This window comes from Parasteatoda tepidariorum, chromosome 7 (assembly GCF_982258835.1).
Source record: "Parasteatoda tepidariorum strain Cologne lab strain chromosome 7, Ptep-v5.0, whole genome shotgun sequence".
NCBI classification, from domain to species: Eukaryota; Metazoa; Arthropoda; class Arachnida; order Araneae; family Theridiidae; genus Parasteatoda; species Parasteatoda tepidariorum.
In genome coordinates this window covers 28,558,079-28,572,085 of record NC_141761.1, presented here as the reverse complement: position 1 = coordinate 28,572,085, position 14,007 = coordinate 28,558,079, and the positions used below count along the sequence as shown (strand labels likewise).

At 30.5% G+C, this 14,007-nt stretch overlaps 2 protein-coding genes across 2 annotated transcripts in view; one reads left to right on the top strand and one right to left on the bottom strand.

The window, feature by feature from the left end:
* mRpS29 (mitochondrial ribosomal protein S29) overlaps positions 1-1,105 on the bottom strand; it is a 53,879-nt gene extending 52,774 nt beyond the window's left edge. The window contains exon 1 of the mRNA XM_087167572.1: positions 913-1,105. The gene's annotated coding sequence lies outside the window, so the exon portion shown is untranslated. The remainder of the gene's footprint in view (positions 1-912) is intronic.
* A 12-nt stretch (positions 1,106-1,117) lies between these two features.
* On the top strand, positions 1,118-3,097 carry Orc5 (origin recognition complex subunit 5). The gene has a single exon (XM_016058408.4). The coding sequence runs from the start codon at positions 1,455-1,457 to the stop codon at positions 2,739-2,741; it is 1,287 nt and encodes a 428-aa protein (XP_015913894.3). The 5' UTR covers positions 1,118-1,454; the 3' UTR covers positions 2,742-3,097.
* The last annotated feature ends 10,910 nt before the right edge of the window (positions 3,098-14,007 follow it).

Below are 14,007 nucleotides of genomic sequence, written 5' to 3'. Positions count from 1 at the left end.
TGCAAAAATTTCCTTATTTTGTCGATGATTTTAATTAAGTCTATTCTATTTCGCATTGAAGTTAAAAATATTGGTCCAAACTTTTTAAATTCATTACTTTGTCATGAACTCATACTCCCCTCAAATATGACGGAAAATTTACCTACACTCAATAAATAAGAGCCTCAAATTTTACATTATTGCTTTGTCTAATTAAGGAAACATGCTTTATATTAGTCACACCAATTGTATCACGAGTATGCTTGGGTCACATTTTGTTATGATTATGAAATATTTCTTTTGTATTTTTTATTAAATAATTATGTGAAGACTCTTGAGTCAATGAAAAACGAGTGAACCAAAGAGATCTTATTATGAGCAGTAAATATATTTTATTCAATACATGAAATGCTGCCTTTTCTTTACATTGAATGATCGTTAAATACTAAGGATTGTATAAATATATTTGCACTTACAAACTATAAATAATTTATTCGGATTTCTGTTCGCAATTTTTGCATTTTAACGTCTTAATCACCAGTCATTACATTGTACATTTAACATCAAATAAAGAAAATAGGAAAGAAACTGAACATAGATTCTTGCAAAGCTTTTTATTTATTCAACGTTCATTAATTAATTAAAAAAGATGATCATTCAACAATTAAGGAAATACATATTTCTAATGAAAAGGCAGAAAATCAATACTTCGAATAAAATATAATTACATACCCTTTTAATAATCTTTTATTATTTCTTGATAAGCTTTGATTTGAAATGAGCGCGCCATTTTCTGTTCTGTAGACGTCTGTAAGAAGGACAGGGAGGAGGCGTTACTCATTATGATTAGTATACTGCGCATGCTTGAAAACATGCCTGGAAGGGTCATCCTGTTTCCTGAGGATTCACAGGCATCCTCACGCTATACACTACCTTTTAATATTGTAAACAGAGAGATAAATAATTTTAATAACAAATACTAAGAAATACATCAGCTTAGTCGATATGAATTTAGAATTCCTTTTGGGTCGAAATCTATCAGTATTTACATGTAATAAAAAATATTTAAATTAAAAACTGAATGTTCCGTTTAATCAGTTTGTTCCAGCTCATATTTCGAACATTAATGTTCAGGAAATTTATTGAGTACTGTTGAGGTTTTGCAATGCTGATCAAACTTAATAATATTTCTTAAAATATTTTAAATATTTAATCAATTTATAATTATGTGCCTTTCTTATCAACTATTTATAGCTAATTAAGCAAAGAAATTTATTTTTTACCATAAAGACATTAAATGTAATAACCTTCTTTGAGGCAAGCTTAAAGCTGAAAAAATTGAAATATCCTATAGCTTGAGAGACAACTAAACCACATCGTGCACAATACGGAACGCGCGATGTGCAAAACAGTGAAACTAATCTAGGAAAGTATTGTAATTTAGTCGATTCAAAAGAAAAAATAATCATTCTGAAATGGAAACAACTGAAATTTATGATTGTGAGGAATTCAGCATACCTTTTAGAAAAAAAGAAATAGACTTTCTTTCCAGATTCTTCCTTGATAAACTAAGTTTCCAACATCGGTCTTTGTTTATTTACGGCCACAGAGCGACAGGAAAAACTTTTGTCTTATCAAAATTTCTCCAATACTTTTCTCTGCCGCATGTATGGATAAATTGCAATGAATTTTATACAGCTCAGCTTATTTTTTCAAAAATAGTAAATCATTTGTCTAAAAAAGAAGACGATTACAAAAAAGTCACAAATTCTCTAGACTTTATCATCTTTGTAAAGGAAAACCTTAAAACAGTTGAGAAGACCTTGTATTTAGTTTTTGATTGTGCCGAGGTTCTAAGAAATGAAGATTATCTTCTTAGACTTTTTTTGAAACTGCAAAGTATAACTAAAGTCAATATCTGCACTATTCTTTTATCTGAACTCCACATCGATGACTTTTTAATTTGTGATTATTTAACGCTACAATTCACTGAGTATTCAAAGAATGAGATGTGTGAAATATTGTGCCTTAATTGTCCTCAGGGTACCAGTGAAGAATTTTATAGTGCCTACATAAATGTAATAATGAGAACGTTTTATCCAATCACGAGGAATCTCTCCGAATTGAAATACCTAGCTGAAAATAATTTCGAGAAATACTGTAAACCAGTTTATGATGATCCAGAATATGAAATCAGTTCACTGCGCTTATGGAAAAATATAGAACCTACATTAAAAGAAGCTATTAGGTGTGTTTACCTTCGTGAAATTTCAGGTTCAAAATGGAGAACTTACTGTAAAACTGAAACCAAAGAAAATAAAGCCCCCACTTCTTCTATCACCTCTTGTATGACACGAGAACTACCATTTTTCTCAAAGTTTCTATTGTTAGCAGCTTATTTTGCTTCATACAACCTACCTAAAAGTGATTTTAAACATTTTGTTAAAAACCAGGGCAAGCAGAAAAAGAAGAGAATTACGAAAAAAACTGAAAGAAATCTGCATTTATTAGGACCTAAGCCTTTCACTTTAGATCGCCTCCTTTCCATATTCTTTTCAATTGTTGGTGAAAGAGTCTTGCCTTCGGCCTTAATATTCTCTCAGATTTCATCATTGGTCCATATGCGTCTCATGTCACGTGTTTCAGCCGATGAACAGTTAGATTGTCCTAAATATAAATGCTTGGCAGAATTAGATCTTGTTTGTAAAATTGGTAAAACTGTTGGCGTTGATGTTATAGGGTATTTAGATGATTTTATATAATTATTCCGTAACTAGTATTCGTACAAGAAATATCAGCATTCAATTCTCACGAAGAATATACCTAGCAAAATACACTAAAATCATTTTAAATGTTTACAATCTTTCAAATTATGTACAATCTTTTACATAGAGGGGCCATTAGAATAAAAATAACTACATTAAAAAATTTGTATTTCTTCTGTCCTGTATAATCAATACCAATTTATCACAAATGAAAAGATTAATGACATCAAATGATTACTTATTTTGTACAAAAACTATTTATTTTTATAATTTTCCTCTTATGTTGAAGTATATTAAATTAAAGCAAATTGTGAGATATTTTTTTAATGAATAAATTAAAATTATTTACTCTCTTTGCAGTTTGTTTACTTTTTTGAATTGAATTTGTTTTGAATGTGTTTTTTCTGAAGGAAATATTTATTAAAAAGGAATTGGAGTTAAATTATCTTTTGGCATTTTAAATGAGTTTTTTCTACTTTGAACATCACACATTTTTTTCTTAATTTTTCAAAGATAAGATTTTAAAAATTCCTTTAGCATTTTAATAAATACTTTTGTTTTATTTGCTTACAATGTAAGAGGTTTACATTTACTATTCAAGAACTGAATTTGGTCCTTGTGGTAAAAGCTATAAACTCCTAATCTATCAAAGGGAATATCTGGTTATCAAATATTGAAAGTTCTCATCCTTGGAAAACCAAAAAGATAAGTTTCAAATCTGTTATTTCTATTTTTTATTTCATATTTTTCGTAATATAAAACAAAATAATATGTATGTAATGCATCTTTATTAGAACTGATACATTACAAAACAAAAGGAAACAGAAATGTGAAGCATTATGTATCTTGTATGCTATTAAAGTGTTTTGCAATTTTTTATGTTGAATGTCTTAAATTCCTAATAACTTTTATGCATGTTGAAACCTGACTTTTTTACATTTTGACAATCCATACCAACTATCAGAAACAAAATATTTAAAAATGTTGTTGAGAGTTAAAAATTATGACATTTAAATTTAGAATAAAATTAAAATAATGCATAGAACAGTTCTCTCATTTATAAGCACAAAAAATAATTTCCTGTTCTGTCTAACTAAGCAAAAACTAAATTTAATTTGCAATATTTTTGAAAAACGCAATTTGGTAAAACTTTATCAGGTCCTGCAAGCATATTTGTAGTTATAAACATATATCAATAATATCATATAACAAATCTTGATTTTTGTGTATTCTACAGTATCCAACATGGTTCAACACAATTTTTTTTCGAAAACAGCTTTATTTAAAATTTTATTTTATTTTTTGCAAACAGAGATCCTAATATTATAAATCTGAAGTAAACTCTCCTAATTTATTAAATCAAAATGTATTTAGAAAATAAGAGTGAATTTTAGCATAATATCTAAAAAGTTTTCTTGTCATGCTAACAGCTCTATAACAAATTGTAAAGCATAAATATCGTTGTTTTTTTTTTTTTTTTTTTTTAAATTAATAATATGGTAGTTACCTGCGGTTTGAACTAAAATCTTTAAAAAGTATTAAATATACAGTGAAATCAATCTCAATATATTGTTCAATTTTGATTTAAATTTTAAAAGAAATTCTAAACATTCTTTCTTGAAGCGTGATAAAAATAATAAATTAGCACTTTGACCTTATCTTTGATTTCAAAACATTGTTAATACCATATTAAATCAACATAAAAAATTGCAAATAATGTTATAATATTTTTTTGTGTTAAAAAAATTTCTCTAAATAGACATTTTTCAGAAAATTCGTTTAAAGTATGTAGTTGCCAGAAAATATTAGAATAACCATTTTCATATGAGTGAAATAATTAGAAATCATAACAATCATTCTTGTAGGCTACTGATTCAAAAATTTATTGCTCATGTTTTTTTTTTCTGATTGCATTTTAAATTTTTATCCACAGTGTCTGTTTCATGTCTATGAAATTGCTGCTTATCACCCACTTGCCTTAAGTTAAATGTTTCACTTTGTGTGTAGTTATAATCTAGTATGTAAATACACTGTCTGCTATTAAGTAATTGGACACCTGTGATAAAAGAGATAAACAAAATTTATATGTATTCAGTAGTTGGTAGAGCTTCCACATGAGGCAATTTACCACCTTAACCCTCACTTTCCACAAGTGTTTGGACCATGGTATTTCCTTCCACTCGTCTTGGAGAAGACTGGCAAGTTCTTTCTTTGATTTTGCACGATTGCTGCACTCCTTAATTCTGCAATCCAACTCGTTCCAGAGGTTTTCTATAGGATTCTGGGTAGGCCAGTCTATACGGTTCACCATATGAATCGATAGTGGACCTCGCAACAGGGCAAGTGTCATTGTCATTCTGGAAGTAACAATGATTAAACCCCTAAAATTGCAACAATATAGAAAACACATTCTTATATCTAGAATAATGGAGTTGGGGTTAAGTTGACCATGAATTGGGATCAAGGGCCCATACCATGAGAAACACCCCCATGCCATTATTCCATCTTCACCTAACTTTACTGTAGATATTGTATTGTAGGTAATCATTCTGCTGCTCAACCTTGATTCATCACTCTGGTGAACCTGTTTTCACTCATCTACGGTCCAATTTTGATGTGCCTTTTACCACCTCAACTGAAGAGTGTGTTTGGATTTTGTATTCAAAGGCTTATGGGCAGCGGCACAATCATGGAAACCAAACAAATGCGCTTTCTTGTGAATGGTATCTATCGAAACAGCAATCCCGGATGCTTATTGGGACTTCTGGAGTAAGGGGCCATCTGTTTGGTGCAGTTTTCCCGATTTTCTTTGGATAGCACTCTTTGATCTCTATCTGTTAGTTTCGTGGGTCGAAGCACGTTCTAACAATCATTATTCACCTTCCGCTGCTTAATCCCAGAAACCACTATTGATTTTCGTATCTTTAACTCACAAGATCAGCCATCTGTATGATATCCGACCATTACCCTTTTCTCAAAGTCGGGCATTTCTGAATATCACGATATCTTGCATGGGACTGCTGCCAATGTTGTTTCCTTTTATAATATATGAGTATAAAAGGTATGTGTGGAGCTAGACTGCATATGTCCTTCATGGCATAGGTGTCCAGATTGGTAGATAGTGTAGATTAAAAATTTTATTTATTTCAATTATGCATTTATGTATGTGAATTCTGATCTGAAAATATGTAATTAAATATTCTATTTTGTTTTATATACAAATAATACTTCTAATCTTTTTTTTTTTTTTTGCCAAGTAGACTATCTGAATATATCCTATTCATTTTATCATGTTTTATTTTACATAACGAAAAATACTTAAACGGGATTTTTTATTTAGATAAACATCTTTTATGACTATTAAATTTAAAAACTCAAATTTGTTTTTATGTGTCAATTATAAGTTTTATTAATTTTTATAATAGGATGCAATGAATTAAGTATTTTTATCAATTCATTATTATTTAGCTTTCCATAGTGTAAATATTAACAATATCAATTAGTCTTAAAAATTGAAAGATTTTTGAGTGTAATATTTTTGAATTGGAAAAAACACATGAAGTATTATACAATTTATCTGCGTTAATAAAATTATATTATTGCAGGTTTAGTTTTTTCTAAGAAAAAATTGTTATATCTTAGGATACTTATATCTCTTTAAATAAATTAATGAGCTAATTTTTTTTTCTGTTTAACATGGTTTTGTTAAAGAAAATTTTCTTTAAAAAGAAATATACAGATCTCAATTGAATTAAATCTTTTGGCGCCTTAATTAGTGCCTTTACATTTTAGAATTTTAATTTAGTTTTTTTTTTTTTCAAGTATTCCAATATTATTTTGAAAAAATGGTTATGAAATTTTTTAGCTATTTATCTAGATTTTTCTATTAATTTATTTCATTGGTAGGCAGGAAGTCCCTTCTGAAATGCAGATAGCTCACCTCTATTGTGAAAAAAGAATTTTTCACAATAAGCAATTGTTAGCAAAATTTTTGAATCAATTTTATTTTTAATTATTGATTGATTCTTTAGCATTATGTACTCCTGATTGAAAATTTAAATTTAATAATGCTTGTAAATGTGTTGGAAATCTTTTAAATTTTTTATTGATGCTCAAAAACTATAGAAACAATATTAGGTAAAAATATGAGTAAATTTTAGAGGAAAAGCCACTATTTTATAGATACAGTGGTGGCCAAAAGTGTGGACACTTTTTGCAAGTTTCATGTTTTTCAACTTTGTGTACTTGTAGAATATATTAATTTTCACTTAAATACAAACGTTTATATATCAAATTAAAGGTAATTTAATGTAGAATTTAATAATAAATACAGTATTACAATATCTATATTACAAAAAAAGTTATGCAACTAATAGTAAGACCTATCTTAGATTTGCATTTTTTTAAAGTGATACTTACACAATCAATACTTAGTAGGATAACCCTTATTTTTTAAGACAGCTTCACAGCGTCTTTTCATTGAGTGAATGAGTGTTTGGAGTTTATCTTTCGTAACCACATGGTGTCAAGAATCAATTATAGCTTCAATAAGTTGTCTTTTATTGGATGGACGTTTTTTTCGTACAAGAATTTTCAAACGTCGCCACAAATTTTCAATTGGATTGAGATCAGGGCTGTTTCCTGGCCATGGTAATATATCTATGCCTTTATTTTGAAACCATGCTTGGCATACTTTTGCTGTGTGGCATGGAGCTGAATCCTGCTGAAAAATAAATTGTGCGTTGTTTGGGAAGACATCCCTGATGGAAGGTATCAATTTTGGTTTCAGGACAGTTTCGATGTATTTTTTGGCATTCAGGATGCCATCAATCACTTGAATTCGGCCCACACCATCTGCAGACATAAATGCCCAAATCATGACATTTGTTGAGTTTTTTGTAGTTGCTTCAATGCAATCAGAATAAAGTGCTTCACCTACTCTAAGTCTCACGTATTTTCTTCCATTACTACCAAAGAGCGATATTTTACTCTCATCGCTCCAGATTACTTGCTTCCATTGATTTTCTGACCATTTAATTTGTTCTTTTGCTCACTTAACTCGTTCTCGCGTTGCTTCTGATTTAAATATGGTTTTTTCCTTGGAATTCTAGCTTGTAGTCCAAATCCTGATAACCTTCTTCTTATTGTTCTTGAACTTACTGCAATACCCTCTGCATTCATTTCACATCTAATGGCATCTGATGAAATTTTTATATCTTGTAGGCATAGCCGTATAATTTTTCTATCGGCAGTAGCACTTGTGCATTTTTTTCGGCCTGATTTGGCTTTATTTTCCACTGATTTCGTTTTTTCATAACGTAAACAGAACTTTTGTACACCAGAACTTCCCCAACAACGCACCATTTATTTTTCAGCAGGATTCAGCTCCATGCCACACAGCAAAAGTATGCAAAGCATGGTTTCAAAATAAAGGCATAGATATATTACCATGGCCAGGAAACAGCCCTGATCTCAATCCAATTGAAAATTTGTGGCGACATTTGAAAATTCTTGTACGAAAAAACGTCCATCCAATGAAAGACAACTTATTGAAGCTATAATTGATTCTTGGCACCATGTGGTTACGAAAGATAAACTCCAAACACTCATTCACTCAATGAAAAGACGCTGTGAAGCTGCCTTAAAAAATAAGGGTTATCCTACTAAGTATTGATTGTGTAAGTATCACTTTAAAAAAATGCAAATCTAAGATAGATCTTCCTATTAGTTGCATAACTTTTTTTGTAATACAGATATTGTAATACTGTATTTATTATTAAATTATACATTAAATTACCTTCAATTTGATATATAAAAGTTTGTATTTAAGTAAAAATTAATATATTCTACAAGCACACAATGTTGAAAAACATGAAACTTTTAAAAAGTGTCCACACTTTTGGCCACCACTGTATATTCATTATATTTTAATTATCATAAAAAACAATTTCAAATTTGTTTTTTTATGAGAATTTTAAGCATGTTTTTCTAGTTAAATATGCTTATGTAAATCTGAAATATGCTTATGTATTATAGAAACAAATACTATTTTACTGAGGTATATTTTTTTCTCATTATTCTAGCTAAGTTTTATTTTCAATGAGTAAAAGAAAAGTATGTATACACATAAAATGCAATTACGCAACCTAAACAATTTCCTCTCATAACATTTAACACAAATATATATTTTTAGTTCACCGTATTAAAATATTAAAAACCTGATTTGTTGGTTAAATTTTAAATAATGATTGAAGAGACACTTTCTCTTTTTGGCATATTTTAAAATTTTTCATGAAATATTCTGGAAATTATTCTATAACTTTAAGAGATGTTTAAATCATTCGATTTTTCATATTTATCAATAAAGTTTTGAGCTTTCAGAACTTAGAGAAATTGGCTGTAAATTATGAATGTATAAGAAGTGTTTTTAATAATATGTCAGAAAATATAGCAATAAACTTGTATCAATTACTATGGTTGTTATATAAAATAATTGCATAAATTTGGTAAACTTAGCTTATCTATTTATGGCAATACGTTTTTATAAACCTATTTTTTTACCTGCATTTTTTGTTGTTGCTGTTTTAACGTTTTTTTTAAAAAAAATATTCATCGAAATTTTTAAAAAAATTTTGAGGCAAATTTTATTTAATAAAAAAATTAATTATTAACTTTAAAAATTGCACCCGATATCAGCAAGCATTTGAAGTAGTTCATTCTTTTGAGTGGAAAAAAATTTTTGTTGAATCATATTTAGTAATTAAGGAAAAAAAGTTTGATCTGAATATCTTGAAAATTTCTAGCAATTTTCGCAGTTTTTATAATTTTTTATAGAAAGCTTTGAATGACAAGGGGTTTTTCACAAGTGTTATTTTTATATCATTAAAGAGGTTTAAAATGACACGGGTATTGTAGGGGATCATCACCCTCTCCTAAAAGTATGCTTCTTTCACGTTTTTATTCCTTACCATGGCATTTTGTTGTGCTAATGATTATTATAAAATATCTGTTATTAAATTTTGTCTTAAGATGCAAAATTAAAAGCCAGGAAAACCCCTTACCATTCAAAGCTTTCTTTCAAAATGTACAAAAACTATTTAGAAAATTGCTTAAAACTTTTTAAATTTTTACGAAATCGGATTTTTTTCATGAGTTGCCAAATATGATTTGCAACAAAAATATGAAGAAAAAGAATTTAAATGTTATTCGCGAGTGCACAGTTTGAAATAACTACTTTAAATGCTCATATCTTGTGCAATTTTTAACAAATAATTTCTGAAGTTATAGCAAAAAAAAAAAAAAAACGTAAGATAAAAAAAAATTTATCTTTTTTTGAAAAATGTCCTTGTGTCTATAAATATTTAACTTACGCTTATGAAATTTTATTCAATTATTGCATATAACAAATGAAGTAATCAACACTAAGTTCATTGCTATATTTTCTGACTGGATGACCAAGAATACTATTATTCGTTCATCATTTATTGCCTGTCCTCAAAGTTCTGAAAACTTTATTGATAAGTATGAGAAATCGCATTACCTAAACACCTATAAAATTAATTTTTTTTTTAAATCCTCTAACCATTTCTTGAGAAATTTTTAAAATAAGTAACATAAACTCAAAAGTGTCTCTTCAATTATTGTAGGATAGTCTGTTTTTTAACTAAGTGTCCCACTAGTTATTAAATGCTTTCAAAGAAGTATATTTTTAAAGGCATGATTTAAAAACTTTCAGTGATTTTAGATCAAATATATTTATTAAAAAAAAAAGGTTTTTGAAATATTTTTAAGTTCTATGTGTTTACAGAAATGATTGAAACAGTATGTGCAGAATGTACGAAATATATATTTACATTTTTGCCATTGTAAGTATGTAAATATCCACATTATCAGAAACCTTTTTATATGTACCCTGCGAAATTTAAATCCCGGATTGAAAAAAAAATCAGTTGTATTTTTGAGCAGAATATCAGGAGCAGGTATTTTAAAAATGTTATAGCGATCAGAATATATGGAAGATTGATGGCGAATAGTTGGGACAATTATGGGTGATACAAGTACTCCTACCTTCATTCGTGAAGTTTTATATGATAATTCAAGACCGCGCTGTACAAAACAATTTCTGAAGAAAGTTATGCATTGGGGTGGGAGTACTCGAATCTCACACCATATTTTCTCGACATTGCACCATCAGATTTCCATGCATTCTGATCGCTGCATTTTCTACATAACAAAAAAATTAAAATGTGGATCATATTCAAAATGGCTTCTTTAAATATTTTTCTCAAAACACCAGCATTTAAATTCCAGTTGACAAAAGTTATCTGAAGACGTGATTAACGCATCATTGATTAATAATTAAAACCTGTAAACTCTTTAATGTAATGACATGATTTTCCGATTATTATTTTGTGCCCTGTTTTGTTTTTATGTTTTTAGTGTGTACATTTTATATAAATTTTCACAAAGTGAGATAGCTAAAATAATATTTAAATGAATTTCTCTCAATTTCTATGAAGCTTGATGAAGGAGTATAAAACATATTTCTTTCTATCTTAGCTTTTTCTCTTAAAATTATTCATGTATAATGATTTTTGTTTTTGAGAAAAATGTATTCATTTCATGTGCATATTTATCTATTAATTATTTCAAAACTTCATATTTCCAATATTTTGCAAGATTTTTACATTATATAAGTAGTTTGCACTGCATTTTGGTATACAAAAATAAATAAAAACTTAATTTAGGTTTCTTTTTGAAATTAGGAAGGAAATTTATTTTACTCCATATAAACTGCTGTTTGTAGAAAATGCAACACCATGAAGGAATCATCAGAATCAAATGAAATTCGCAGCAAATGTCAATTATAGGATATTATGCAAATTAATAAAGTTTCAGAGCCATCGCGCGTGCGTGGCGCGCGCAGCGCCCTCTGAATTGATGCTGAAAGCGTATAAATAAAGTGCTGTAGCGGGACGTTGAAAATAGTCTATGATTATTTGTTAGTGGCAAACGTTTAGTGAGACCTGAGTATGCCTCCACGACGGAAGAATAAGAAAACGACGGAAGAATAAGAAATTCAAGCAACTTACGGAGTTTGAACGAGGGAGGATAATCGGCCTTCGAGAAGGAGGATTTTCCTATCGCGCAATAGCAGCTCGTATGCAGCGGAACAGTTCCACAGTGATGCGAGTTTGGAAGCAGTGGACCGACGAGCACCGAACAACTCGAAAAACAGGCACTGGACGACAGAAGGTGACGTCAGAGCGCGATGATCGACACCTGCTCCGCATGGCGGTGAATGATCGCACAGCTTCCTCCAGGCAACTGGCAGCACATTGGTCTACTGCTACAGGTGTACAATTGTCGGCTTCGTCAATTCGTCGTCGTCTGCTGCGCCGTGGATTGCGTGCAAGGGTGCCATTATACAGGATTCCCCTCACGGCGGATCATCGACGGCTGCGTCGGCAGTGGGCTCTTGAGCACAGAGACTGGCGAGCTGATTGGCACCAAGTTGTCTTTTCAGATGAATCACGCTTCAATTTGTGGACCCATGATGGCCGTGTTCGTGTTAGACGTTATGCCGGTCAACGCTGCCTTCCTGAGTGTATTATTGAACGACATAGTGGTCGAACACCCGGAGTTATGGTCTGGGGTGCGATTTCGTATCATGGACGATCCAATTTGATACGAATTGAGGGTAATCTCAATAGCAACAGATACGTCCGTGAAGTGCTACAGCCCGAAGTCGTTCCTTTCCTTCAAGGCATCCCTGGAGCTATCTTTCAGCAGGATAATGCACGCCCACATGTTGCGCGGACTGTTAGAAACTTCTGTTCAGCACAACGCATGCAACTTCTTCCTTGGCCTGCTTATTCGCCGGATATGTCGCCTATTGAGCACGTGTGGGATATGGTTGGTCGGCGTCTCACTCGTGATCCGCGTCCTGCAGTTTCCAAAGACGAACTTTGGTTGCGCATACAAGCGATATGGAATTCTCTTCCTCAAGCAGATATTCAACATCTGTTTGACTCCATGCCACGTCGTATAGCAGCACTTATTGCAGCGCGTGGTGGCTGCACCAAATACTGATTTCGGACGCTTAATTTGTTTCTTTTGTTTTGAAAATTTCATCATTTATTTGTATCAGTACAAGTCGTTTCTGCATTAAATTTCATTTGATTCTGATGATTCTTTCATGGTGTTGCATTTTCTACAAACAGCAGTTTATTTATTATTGTTATCCTTAGGAGTTGGACGCCAAAAATAATTTTGCTTGCTCAGACCGGCCTACAGGGAAACGGGCACCAAGCTGTATTTATTCTGTTATCTAATTTACAGAACATTAATACCAACTGCTGAACATTTAATATTCACTGTATGGAATTACTTGAAAAGAAAATACATGCTAATTATCTTTTTATGTCATACATTGCGACTGTTCTGTACCTTCACGATTCATAACACAACTACCGAAAAAGTTTTTAACAAAAACCTCAAAAGTTTACAAAATCATAAATTTTGACAAGTAACGTCAATTGATTAACGCTTTTTAAATCGCACATCGACTGAACGTTACACTTGTTTGGGGAGATAACTGTTAACGATCGAAAAGTGCAAATTTGGTTTAAAAAATTTTGGCCTGTGGGTTTTTCTCAACAAAATAAATCGCACTATAAATAATGCCAAGAGCAATAAGCTGGATTATTTAAACGTATGCTCATTACTAACCCGATTTTCAACGAGAGCCATTTTTTGATGAAATTTGGCTTTTCCCAACTTATTCACCGGATTATTCGATAACCGACTTTCATTTTTCTCGAGCATTTAGAACAGTTTTTGCGGGCTAAACCGTATCAGAAGAGAGACAATCTGAAAAATTACATATCGGGATTTATTGATTCTAAAAATCAGAACTACTTTAAGACAGGCATCTATACATTAAAATTATGCTTGGAGCATTTCATTGAAGTAAACTGAGCTTATTTTGATGAAATAAAGAGCTTTTGAAAAAAGATATGCAGTTTAATATATTCCCCTAAATTTCCTATTCATTAACATAATATTTTCTTTTAAATTGTGGCTCTTAGTTTAATATCTGAAAGGGGTAGAAATTTTTCGGTTTACGATAAGAAAAAGAAAAAAAAGAGATTAAGATTGCTTGCAACATTTAGGAAACAAATATTATTTGTATTGTCATCAGGCTTCAGTTAAAAATTGAGCAATATTTTCTACCCGGAATGTGGTTGAATAATTACATCTA